General features: G+C 39.2%; 1 protein-coding gene across 1 annotated transcript in view; it reads left to right on the forward strand.

Annotated features, from left to right (window-relative positions):
• The window catches only part of NAALADL2 (N-acetylated alpha-linked acidic dipeptidase like 2), a 214,673-nt gene that overhangs the window by 38,545 nt on the left and 163,916 nt on the right, over window positions 1–12,212 (forward strand). Inside the window, exon 3 of the mRNA XM_041467998.1 lies at window positions 3,479–3,749. Within this exon, the coding sequence (XP_041323932.1) occupies window positions 3,479–3,749 (271 nt within the window). The remainder of the gene's footprint in view (window positions 1–3,478; window positions 3,750–12,212) is intronic.

Here is a 12,212-nt window from a genome sequence, read left to right on the forward strand (position 1 = left end):
AAAAACTGCTGTTGTAGCAAATGACTTTCCATTAAGGCACGGCAGGTCTCTGTTCCCCATGGTTACCAAATTGAAAATGAAATTTGTATATTTTGTGTGTGTGTTCATTTATCTTTTGTAATTGTTTAGTGAAGAATAGCCTTTTGATGCTGCAGAGGCTGCAGAACCCCTGGCATTATTACAGATATATTTTCAACATATTTAAAGTTATTTTTCTAGGTTTAGGACTCTCAGTCTTCAACAGTGGTGATGTTTTCATCACATTAAAGTGGGAAATCTCTACCTTTTTCAAGTAAAGTTGGGTGAACTTTCTGGGTTTTAAGTGCAATTTTACTTGATTTTTTTTTTTTTTCTGAGTTCAGGAGCTGAGCCTTTTGAGACGGAGGAAAATGCTCAAGAACTGAGTTTATGTTCTGTTCTGATATACATTAGTTCCATACTGATCTGTATTAGAAAGTAAAGGTCAGGAATTTATGGAAATCTCTGAGAGCATCCTATAAAGGCACAGCAGTGTTCAGACTGGCTTTTTTACATTTATTAGTGTTGATTTTGACTTGAGACCAAATCTTCTGTCTGTGGTGGCTCCACTTCACTGGATTATGTAAATTTACAGCAACAGAGATGTGCCCATAAACTTTGTTGTTATTCCCATTGAATAAACCTGAAAAAAATGCCTGAATAAAGTTTCTTTTTTAACGTGGCCAAAGGGAGTCAAAAATTTGGCTGAAGTTATCAGAGGCAGTGCTGTAAATGGAAATTGGCAATTGCATTGGTACTGGTTCCTTGTGAGCATGCAGCTGCTTGGGGAGCTGAGAACATCCTCACCCCGAGGGGCTGCTGCTCCCCCCTGCTGCAATCCTGCTGCTGGGAGCCTCTGAGCCCTGCAAGTTCTAGGAAATAAATAATTTGAGAATTTGTAAAGGAGGACCGTGAAGTGCATGTGAAGTATTGGTATTCTTCCAGGCTGAACTGCCAAACTGACAATTTTATGAATTTAACGGGGTTTAGGAAATACTGGTTTTGTGTATTTTACTTGTTACACAATTAGTGTGTGAAAAAATAATGGGTTCAATTACCTTTGACTTCAGGTTCATAAAGTCAGCATCAAAGACAAATGCAAGTCAGCTATTGTAGTAAGTCTGGGAAGAAAAGATCTTTCTGGTGCTGTTAATAAGATTTATCAAAGTAGTCTAATAGGTGCTGATTTATTGTAAAATAATGTATGGTCATAATTTGCAATTTGATTTTAACATGCTATAAAGACATTATGGAGTAAATAGTGAGTGGGATCATTCCTGTAACTTAATCATATATGTTGTCACAAAAGTTTCAAAGGCATGTTGATTTAATTATGAAGTGGAAAGTTACTTATCTTAGTATGGGAACAGTTTCCTTATTGTATCTTCCTCTTTCAATGCTTAATTCCTTTTATTGTGACTGAATACTTCTGGTTACAATGTGCCATAACCCTATCGACCTGGGATAAATTTCTTTAATTATTTATTCTATTAATGTTTCTATCACCTGAGGGAAATGCAGATATTCCATTAATGATTGTGTTAATCAAACAACTTTCTTGTATTTCTGCACTGCCCAAGTTTATGTCATTACATTAGCAGGCACAGGAGATGAAATTGGAAACTTGTAATATACTGCAGATTGGATTAAGTCATCTGTGTAGTGTAGACTGCTTGAAGACTTTTTTTAGATAATTTAAAAACATCAAATCTGCAAGACAGTTATTGTTCCTGACAGGATCCCTGAAGTCTCAACATAAGGCCAGTGTTGTAAAGATTTTAACTTTGTGTGTGAACAGTCTTGCTGGAGCAATGCAGCCTGGGATGCAACATACTACTTTGAAGAAATGTATTTTATAAAAACCAAATTTATACAAAAATATGTCTGTTTAAAAAAAGCCTGTTGCATGTTGGAATAATCATTCGACCCCTGCAATGTGATGATGGGCATTAGGCCTTTGAATGGAGTATATAATTTTTGAGCCATTTCTAGGTGTAATGGATGTTATAATTTCACTTTTTGCCCTTGTAAGGCCTTGATGTTGACTAGGCAGTAAATGTTCATTTTTCAAATGTTCAACCATAAGATGGGTGGAGAAGGGAGCCCTTGTGCTTGACTTCCATCGTAAGCTTTGCTTGCTGGGGCTCTCCTGGGGGCAGTGCAGACCCTTCTGGAGGCAGTGCCAGTACCTTCAGCCAGCAGCTTCCCACCTGCAACACTGCAGCTGGTTTTGGATATTGCAGGGGTACCTGGAAAGCACCTGGTGGGATTCTCGGATACCTATTTCTTGCTTAAAAATACCATACATTATTCAACTGTTTGTTTTTGATGTGTGCAAGACAGCAAGGGTGTTTTTTGAATTCTGTTCAGGACCTCAAAGCAGTTAAGTTTAGTGGCCTTTTTGTGAAGAGAAGGTGGACAAGACTTTCAGGCAGTGTCAGTATCTCTGTGCTTGGAAATAATTCATCTGTGATCCTTAATCTTCTTTTCAGTCCTGAGAGCTTCGTAGACACACACACACACAAAAAACCCAAAAAAACCAAAACAACGCAAACCCCAGCTTCATCGAATTCAGCAAATATTCCATAACCTTTTTGTGCTGCACATGGATAGTGCTTTTTATTTGAGTAATAAATTTTATTTCTGTCACTCTTTGCTTACATGACTGCTTGCCTCCATAAGTAGGGAAAACCTTCAGTTGCTCCTTCAGCAAGCCCATCCTCTGAGGTTACCATGGCAGTAGTTTCAGCAGCTAGAATCCTTTGGCATGAGCTGGGGAGGAGGGTGGTCCTTCGGTACCTTCAGCCTGTGGCCCCTGTGCCAGCCAGTGTTGAAAGTGATGCCAGCCCAGACCCATCAGTGGGTACTGCCGAAATAATTCCCATGTTTGCCTCTTACCCTGGCCAAACTGGCTTCTCAGGTATTCCTTCAGTGCAGGTAGAAAATGTGAAGAACCTGCTGGCTGAGCACATCATTTGGGGGAACAGTTCCGTTCTGCTTAGTCAATTTGCTTTCCTTGATGAATTTAAGCCAAACCTGTAATTATAACTATGTAATTATAACTAATTTTCAGCATCATGCCCTCCCTGACATCCTTGAGATGTTACTTCACATTGGCTTCTTCGTGTTTAAAGATTGGTTAAATATATGCTCTTTTAGAAATTTGATAAGCAAATGATATGTGAATTTTAAAACAGTTACTGTGATAATTTCTGTAGGATTCTTTATTTAATTTGGATATGTTTCCTATACATACATTTTTTTCTTACTTTTATTTCCCAAAAGCCTTTGTCTTCTACTTGGTAAGAAAATATTTGCAAAAAAAGAGAAAGTTGTATGGTTTTTTTGCATGTTTGATGATAGGTTTTTAATAAAATCGTGCAATGATGCATACTAAGGTACAAGAGTCCTGATGGAAAAAAAACTAAACCTGTGTTTACTTGTGTGGGGTTTTTTCCAGAGATTTGTTAGAGTTCCCCAGAGAAGATGATGCAGACCTTGCAATGAAAATCCTGGGGCAGTGGCGTTCCCAAGGCCTGGAAGATGTCCGGCTGGTGAATTACTCCGTTCTGCTTGACCTGCCAGGCCCTTCTTCAAACACAGTAACTCTGCAAAACAGCGGGGAATGCTTTTATCCAAGTGGACAACGGTGCAGCACAGACCCCAGAACACTTCACAGCCAAGACCTCCTGTACTCTTACGCAGCTTATTCTGCCAAAGGAACTCTTGAGGTAACGTGGCCATTTGTCTCTGTCACTTGTGGTGAAATTGAGTTAGGAAAGAGCAGCTTTTGCTGAACCTGACTGGAAAATTACACATAGAATCACAGAATTATTTTGGTAGGAAAAGACCTCTGAGATCATCAAATCCAATTGAAAATATGCTGAAATGCCCAGCTTTAAAATAAGCATATTTATGTGAATTATGATGTGGCCAATTGTACTTATCTTAATTAACCTTACAACCTTATATATATGAATACTTCATAGGAAATAGATATAGATATACACTCACATATGTCTATGTGAATCTAATTATATAATGTCTATAATTTTTTCTTAAATATCTGTGTTTATGAATTGGCACATTTTGCTTGTGTGTAAAAATATGTAAGCTGTGTCTGGAGTTTCACTTTATCCTTGCTGATGTATGAGTGCTGCTGGTTTGAGGGATGCTTGTAGGAAGGATAAGATGAGGCTGGTGGGAGTACTGGGCTAATACCTGGAGCCTCTGAATTATGGTTGTGGATCTCTCATAGTTTCTTCTGTGACAATTCAGTTGACACATCTGCTCTGTTTCCTCTTGAAAACACCGATTTGTAGTTTTATCTTACTGCAGTTACTCTAGGAAGTTTTGTCACCAAAAAGATTCTACCTATCTGGATTTGTTACTTGCCAAGTGAAATAAGATCTTGGATTATCTTGTTTTTTCCTGTGTGCTGTCTTCACTGTCTGTTTTCCTTGAGCTTCTGACTAAATATTTTGAGCGCACAAAGGGGCCATCATTTCTGTTTACCGTCCTCGCTGAGATAGGGTAAATCCTAAAAAATATTTCTGAAATACAAAAACTGCAATTTCACTGTTAATTGCATTATTGTCATCTTCCTCCTTTCAAAAATATCATATGATTCCACTGATGCTGGGGGATTTCTATCTTTGTTTCTGTCTTATTTAAAAGACAAGTTTGTTCGTGCCTTAGAACACTTACAGACTATATAAAGGAACATTGTGAACAGATTGTGAAGATCTGAATATTTAAACATGTCTACTCTTCATGCTGAGTCTTATCAGCCTCGGTCTGGGGCTCTGTCCACTTCAAATTTGTTGCTGAGAAGCAAAATGAAGTAGGCAAGAAGAGGCTCTAACTTGCGTGACACGTGCTTTAACTTTTCCATGTAATAATGAATGTGGTTGCCTTATCATATCACTTAAAAACTCCATATTTAATATTATTTTCTCATTGTAACTTAGTAAGAGTACCTGTAATCAGAGAGAGGAATGGTTGTGACCTTTGAGGTTTTATTTCATGAATGTCGATGCAGTGCTAACAAATTCATCAGATTGAAGGAAATCCAATGTTCCGGGAAAAACCACCAGTGTTATTCCCAGCAGCACGGGTTCCACTCTCCATTATGTTCCAGGGCAGTTTTCTCTTATGAGTTCAGCAGAAATGAGGACCACACACACCATCCTCATCACAAGGGCTGGACCTTGGCTTTGGCAAAACTCCAACCTTGCACTGGAGCCAAGGAATGACTCTCTGCATGGTTTTACAGTCAGTTCTTTGAGATACCTGGGGACCCTTATGAAACTTGAGATGTGTTCTTCTCTTCTTCAAAAAGTCTACCTGAAATGTCCTTAGATCTAGAGTTTTGCCTAAAAGGGAAATTTTCTTATTTGTTTAGGCTACAGGTAAGTTGGTACTGGTCTAACCTTCCTGACTTTCAGTCCTACACACTAATCTCTACTGTTTAAACTAATGGAAGTAGAAAAACTTTAAATGAGAAGTAGCAGGTGGTGGCTGTTGCTGGGCTCAGCCATCAGAAAGGGACTTGATTGCTTACAGTGGAACTACAAGTCGCGTATTTTGGATATCCTGCAGTGGTTGTGATTGCAAAATCATGAGGGTTTTCCTGTGAACAAGTATTTTTATAACAGCTACTCATAACCTGAATAATTTTCTTTCAAATGTGGCACATCCTTAGCAGAAAATTCCTATTATGTGTCGCTTAATCAGGCTGAATTGCTAATACTGCCTCGATGCTGCTGCTTCATTGTATCTCATTTGTCTGTTTGGTTTGCTAGAAGTTGAAGCAAATAAAACCATTAAGCTATTGCAGTCTGGCTACCAGCAGAGCTACAGCTCCACTTTGATGTTGACAAGGTTATTTGTAGAACAGCAAGACTCATTTTCTTTGACCACCTGTCATGTCCATTCATCATACGGCCATTGTATATGAGCCATCCAATTTGTGCTTTCTGGTAACAGTCTAAACAGCATTTGTGAGTAAAAATGTGAGCATTTGTGATCTGAAATCTACTTCAAAAACCTACTTAGTGCCACTGTGATGGATGGTGCACTTTACTACTTCTCTATATTTCATCGGGCTGTGAAAAGGTGACAGTGTTTACCCATCATGGTGACAGGCAGGGCAGCTTACAGTTCTGGAGAGGGCTGTCGAGTCAGTTTTGAAATAGATATTGCAGCAGTTATGTAAATAATATATTGTAGGCTAGGTCAGCCTAAGGAAAGAATGACATACCTGAAATATATTTTTATTAAAACTTAAATATCAGCCACCTTTTATAGAGCTTAAACCTTTTGTCTGCTTGATAAAAACAGGAAAGCTGTTCTGGCCAACAGAGTGCACATATAAATGGAAATTACATTGCTTCAAATTTATGCATTAAAGCAAAATGCATTGTCAGACGGTATCCAGCCAGTCTCCAAGTGAGGGTGGTGTGGTGAATCCGAATGTGCTGCTCCTGCCTCCTGGAGCATTGGGATCCAGGAGCTGTGGGGGTGCTCTGTCCCTGGGGAGTGGTGGGGGCTGAGATGGGGAACATCAGCAGGAGCTGATGAGAGTGGGCTGTGAACCCCCAAAATCTGATGTCCCCCTTCAGTTCTACTCTGGTAAATGGTGTCAGTAGCCCACGTGTGACAGGGGTGTGGTGATCCCTGAGTGCACCAAAGGAGAAGCAGGGGTATATTTGGGCTTGCAGGAGCCTGGGTGGCACTTGGGGCACTGGGCAGCTGGTTTCAATCAGTTCTGCTGAGCGCAGCAGCTTCTGGAACAAACACAAGTCTGCAGTGTTTGTCTGCTCCCTCCACTGTTTCTTTAGCAACTGGACATAGTCCTAGCAGATGCAATGGTCAGTGTGTGGGAATAACGTTCAAGGACAGCCTAATTAGAGCAAAATGCAAATGGTATTTGCTTTGTATTCATGCATTTTCTGAAATTGTTTGTGTGACCTGAAGTTTTCCTCACTTTTCTTTCACCTTCAGTTTATTCACTTTACTTTATGGAAGTGTTAAGGAACTTTTGGCAATCCTGTCTGCTTTCATACTTTGAACTGAGGTACTTGGTGCCCTCTGTTGCATGGTATTGTCTCATGATTCACTACTCCGCCTCTTTTGGAATAATGCACCAAATCCCTGTTGGTTCCTTTGCTGCCCCTCTCTTCTGGTTTCAGGTTTATTTCCACCCTCGTGGATGCTCTCAGCAAGCCCAGTTTTTTTCCTGGACCTTTCATGTACTGAAAGGACTGTGTTGGTTCAGGAGCCAGGAGAGGATGCAAGAGTAGAAGTACTGGCATGTTCTTGAAATGGAGATGCACATGCAGGCAGGGATTATCTGAAGGGTTATGGACAGAAATGACAGAACTGAGGCAGTTCTCCCAACACCTGACTATGTCTGTTTTGTATTTTGGCCACTGCTCTGTCCCTGTCCCCTGGCTTCTCTGCTGTGTCACCTCACTTCCCTGCCATCACCCACGTTCCCAGTTCCTACTGATTTCTCTGTTGCAGCATCTGCTGATCTGAGGCATTTATACCCAATCAGCCAGGGGTATCTTTGATGAGTTTTGGAGGGCCTGCAGGGAGCAGATAAGTGGGAATGCTGCCTGCCTGCCTCTACCCACACCACACAGAAGAGATTCTCTGCATCTGCTGGTCACGTCTCAGTCTGCTCCGGTTCGTTTGTTTTGGTGACATTTTCTCAGCTAAATGAGAACCCACCGCAGAGATTAATGCAACCTGAAGCAATCTGGGATGTACAAGCCCATCTGTTAAGCTCACTCAGTCATCTTCCCACCATTCTTCAATCTTGGCAAGAGGGGAATAGGGGAAGCAGGACTCGGATTTTGCTGTCAGATCCTCTTTCACAAGGAAGGGGAGTTTGCCCACTTCTTATCCAATATCCCATTTTCTTATGGCTGTATTTAGATGTCTCCTTTCCCCATCCATCCCCCCTTTTTCCCAGATTCTTTGCAGGAAGATGGGAGTCTTCCTCTCCTGTACTGCCTGTTCCTCTAACCTTTCCCACTCCTGCCAGGAGTGTGTCCTGCAGTCCCCATTCGTGTGTCCTACAGTCCCTTCCCCTCTCTGCTCAGGTTTACAGCCTGTTTGCTGCCACTGCTGGCAGCTCTCTTTATTTCCAGCTCTGCACCAAAAGGTTTGGAGTTTCTCTAGAGGGGACAGTGCATCAGGAAGTCCTTGACCCCAAAGCTTGCTTTCATTTGATTCGGTTTCATTGTGCTGGAAATGTGATTAGTGCACCCTTATTATCTTTTCCCTTCCCTCCAGCTAATCAGTGGTAATTTCCTTAACAATATTTCAGAATTAAGATTGGTGTCAGCGGGTTGGTTTTAGAAAATTTTAAAATCTTCCCAGGTTATTTTTATCCCCAGGCAGAATTTCTAAATGAGCCTTCTGCAGCATGCTCACTAGCACATCTTGAATTCCAAAGGCAGAGAGTGCGTTTAATTTAGATTAAATAATCACAGCATCTCTTCCTATGTCTTTCAGTCATTTTTGATGGCACATTGGTGCAAAATACCAAGCTAGAGGGAATCTTGATACATGTGTGCATTTAATTCTTTTAGGCATGCCAAATTTAGTTCATTATTATCTTTATTAACATTTTTAAAGATTTCTTCTCTGAAGAGACATGCACTAGCTAAAATGAATCCCTAGCAACTGAAATCAGTTTTGCAGATGGTTAGGGCTATAGGTTGAATAACACATACACACAAATGAGAAGAATCATGTGATTTTTTGGTAACATTTAGAAGTTTTAGTGCAGCTTTATTTATCTTTTATTTATGGAAGAGTTTCTCCGAAACCTCTTCCACAAATAATCATAATTTAGACCACTGCTCTGCATACCAAGTAGGCACAGCAATTTTCCAAGACAATCTCACTAAGAATATGGATTTTAGAATAGACTTGACCTTTAAGCAGAAAACAACATTCAACATTAACTACAGCATAGCTGCCACTCCATTATAATTACATATAGAAAGCTGTGAAATGGAATGTGAAGGTTATATAATTTAAAATTGCAGGCGAGGGCTCCAAAAGCGATCATTGAAGAGATGTCCTGCAGAACATCCTGTCAGTTTTGTGGCATATATCACATAACCATTAATAAATAAAGTTGTACAGTTCCCTAAAAATAATAGTAGTTCATCGTGCTCAAAGCCCATATTAATATTGCTGGGAGATTTTTGTGTCATTGAAGGCAGCATTTCAAAGATGCAAATGCTGCTGCTGCAGAGCCTTTTGCTGTTTTATAATTGCAAGTCAATGCTGTCCTGATGTTTTACTAATAAAATGTTAGTAATGGCATTTTAGTAATCATACTATTAATAATAAATGAGATTTTTTAAATTATAAAAAAGCAAAAGGTGAGGCATCTTGGCATCTCGAGACATAACAGATCACTGAGCACTTCCATGCCACTGCACAGAATCAGCTGAAGGCATTTCTTAGTAAAGCCTCTGTACAATATTAGAGAGGGAGGAATATTGAACCATAACAATTATTTATATTCCAACTACATGGTAAAAACTAAAGGGTGCAAACCCCAAGGGCTTGAGAAGAGTATTTGGTGCCTGTTTTAGGTTTTAGCGCAAGCAGAATTCCTATTGAAATAAGTAATTATATTATTTATTGGCAGAGTGACATTTTCTCTGTTAGCAGTCAGTGTGAGAGAATAGCAGTGAAATTTGTGCAATTGCATGGGTCTCCAAGGAATATTTTTCCCTTTAATCTCTGGAGTGTAATTAGAGCCACAGAGTTGCCATCACCTCTGCAGCTCAGTGGATGCCTGGGTTGGTGCCCACCCAGTCAGGCTTTTTTTCCACTCCCACTCTTTATTAATGGTGTTTGGGTCAAACCTCAATACAAACGTACTCAGGTCAAGTGGAAAACTTTCTGCCAAATCCCAAGTCACATTTTTCTTAGGTAGTGCCATCTTCTCTCTCTCTATAACTTCTTCTTCACCTTCTTAGTAAATGTGAACCTACCAATAACATACCTGTGCTTTCTTCTAAGTTTGTAAAGGCAATATTCTACTCAGAGGAGGAATTTTCACGTAAAAAGCTTCTTGTGCTGTGAGCTCTTGGGATTGGGTTTTAGGGATCTTTTTCCTTTATATTCCTCCAGTATTCTGCAGGCTTAAAACTGCCTCAAAGGAATCCTGCTTACGCTGAAAAAAGCAAAAATTTCCTTCAACAGAGGGACTATTAAGTAAATATCAGCTTTTAAAAAATTGCTACTATGAGAAAAGCATCATAAGAAACAACTACAACTGATATAAGAACAAGAACAAAATATTTTTGTATTTATATAATACTCAATCCTTGTCCCTAAAACTACTTACATAACTTTATTGTTTAAAAAAATGTAGTTTCATGCATGAACAATAAAGAACTGTTTAAAATGCTGTTCAGTTCTCTGGTAGTTATGAGTGACTGTAAAATACAATATTGATTAAACTATTGCTGCTTCTCATTTTTTTAAGTTAGTTTTTCAGGAAGAGAAGCAAGTCCTAAAATCTCTTCAGGAACATTAGCAATAGAAATGCATCTGTAGTTGAAGGCAGATTCCATTTTACTGAGCATAAACATTGTGTGTCTGGGAGCATGGGCACAGGGCTCTGACCCTGGCAGTCTCTGGCATTAGGCATCCATGACAATATGGGTTACAATTGCTGTAATCAAATAGTTCTTTAAAAGGCAAAAAAAAATCACTCTTCCTCCATATTTCACTTGATTCTTTTTAAATTGGAGAAGAAAAAAATAATGGTGGTGTCTTGTCTGTCATTAGAGCTGGCAGCTGAAAATAATCAGCAGCAGTTATTTTCATTTTCAATGCAGTGTGATATTTCTTACCAGTTAAAGCCTGAGCAGTGTTTTATCTTAGGAGTTCTCTCTACCTGCCAGTACAACTACTGCAGTCAGCATTGGACAACATTTTGTCAAAATCTTAAAACTTAATTTCTTCTAATGTAGTAATATGAGTTCATTGGATGCTTTTCTGTGGGAACCTCTATCTCATTGTTAATTTTTTAAAAAATATTTTGAAATGAAAGTAGCACTGAAAATCCAAAACGTGTCTGGAGATTTCTTATCTCTGTGTTAGGATGTGGTGATGTGAAGTCCTAATGTCTTCTAAAATGAGCACATGCAAGTGGCAATAAGTTCTTACTTTAAAAAAAAACCCATAAGGATCCTTGAGAGGTTTTAAATGTAACCTAAACTGAGCATAAAGCTGTCATTATAAGAATAATTTGGTGAGAACTGCAGCATATCTGACTTCTTTGTTAAAAAACTTTGGTATTAAAGAGCAAAGGATGTACCTCTCTGGAGAGTGCTTTGAGGAATGCTCTAAATCTGGACACAGCCTTGGTAGTAGGAAAGGCCAAAAAAAGAAGAAGACCACTCTCGGAGAAAATCCTTTGAAGCAAAATAACTTTTGGAAGCTTTCAGAGCAGGATGAAAAATAAAATAAAAAAAGTGCTGCTGTGATACAGCTGGTTGAAAAATATATGTAAGAACTGGATTCTTAAAAATGTGAAGAAGAATAAAAAGCTAAAAAAAAAAGAAAAAGAAAATAAAGCCCCAGGCAGTAGCCATTGGCAAGTGTAGGTTTGGTATCCCGGTGCTGTTGGCAGAAGGGCATTGACTGTGTATGGAAACTGTCAAAATGCCAGAGCCTCTTCACTGCCTGGACTAAAATGTCCTGAGATAAAGCTTTTGTTCAGAAATTCCCTTTTAAATCTGTTTGGAAATACAGCATTTAAGCCTCCACCTACCAACTGCAATCCCAGGAGAGAAGTATCTCTTAAAATAAATAAATAAAAAATACTGCAAAGTAAATAAAGCTGAAAATACATTGGTCTTCTCTCTTAGACATCCTTAGGTTTTTATTCTGTCTGATGTGCTGTCTCTCCCACTAAATAGAAATAAATCTCATGTCTAACCTCATGAAATGAATATTAGTTACAGTGTTTATCTCATTAATTAAGAGGGCCTTAACGTGAATTAATTCTGAGCTCTATCAGTTTTATTCTCACAATTATTTCTGGTGTTCCTGAGCTCTGCAGTTCAAAGGGAAGGTGCCTCATCAATCACCAGGCTGTGACTGGCCCGAGAGCAGGTGTGTGTGAGAAGAAGGTGCTTCAAGGAATT

This window comes from Pyrgilauda ruficollis, unplaced genomic scaffold (genome assembly GCF_017590135.1).
Source record: "Pyrgilauda ruficollis isolate IOZ18807 unplaced genomic scaffold, ASM1759013v1 scaffold21, whole genome shotgun sequence".
NCBI classification, from domain to species: domain Eukaryota; kingdom Metazoa; phylum Chordata; class Aves; order Passeriformes; family Passeridae; genus Pyrgilauda; species Pyrgilauda ruficollis.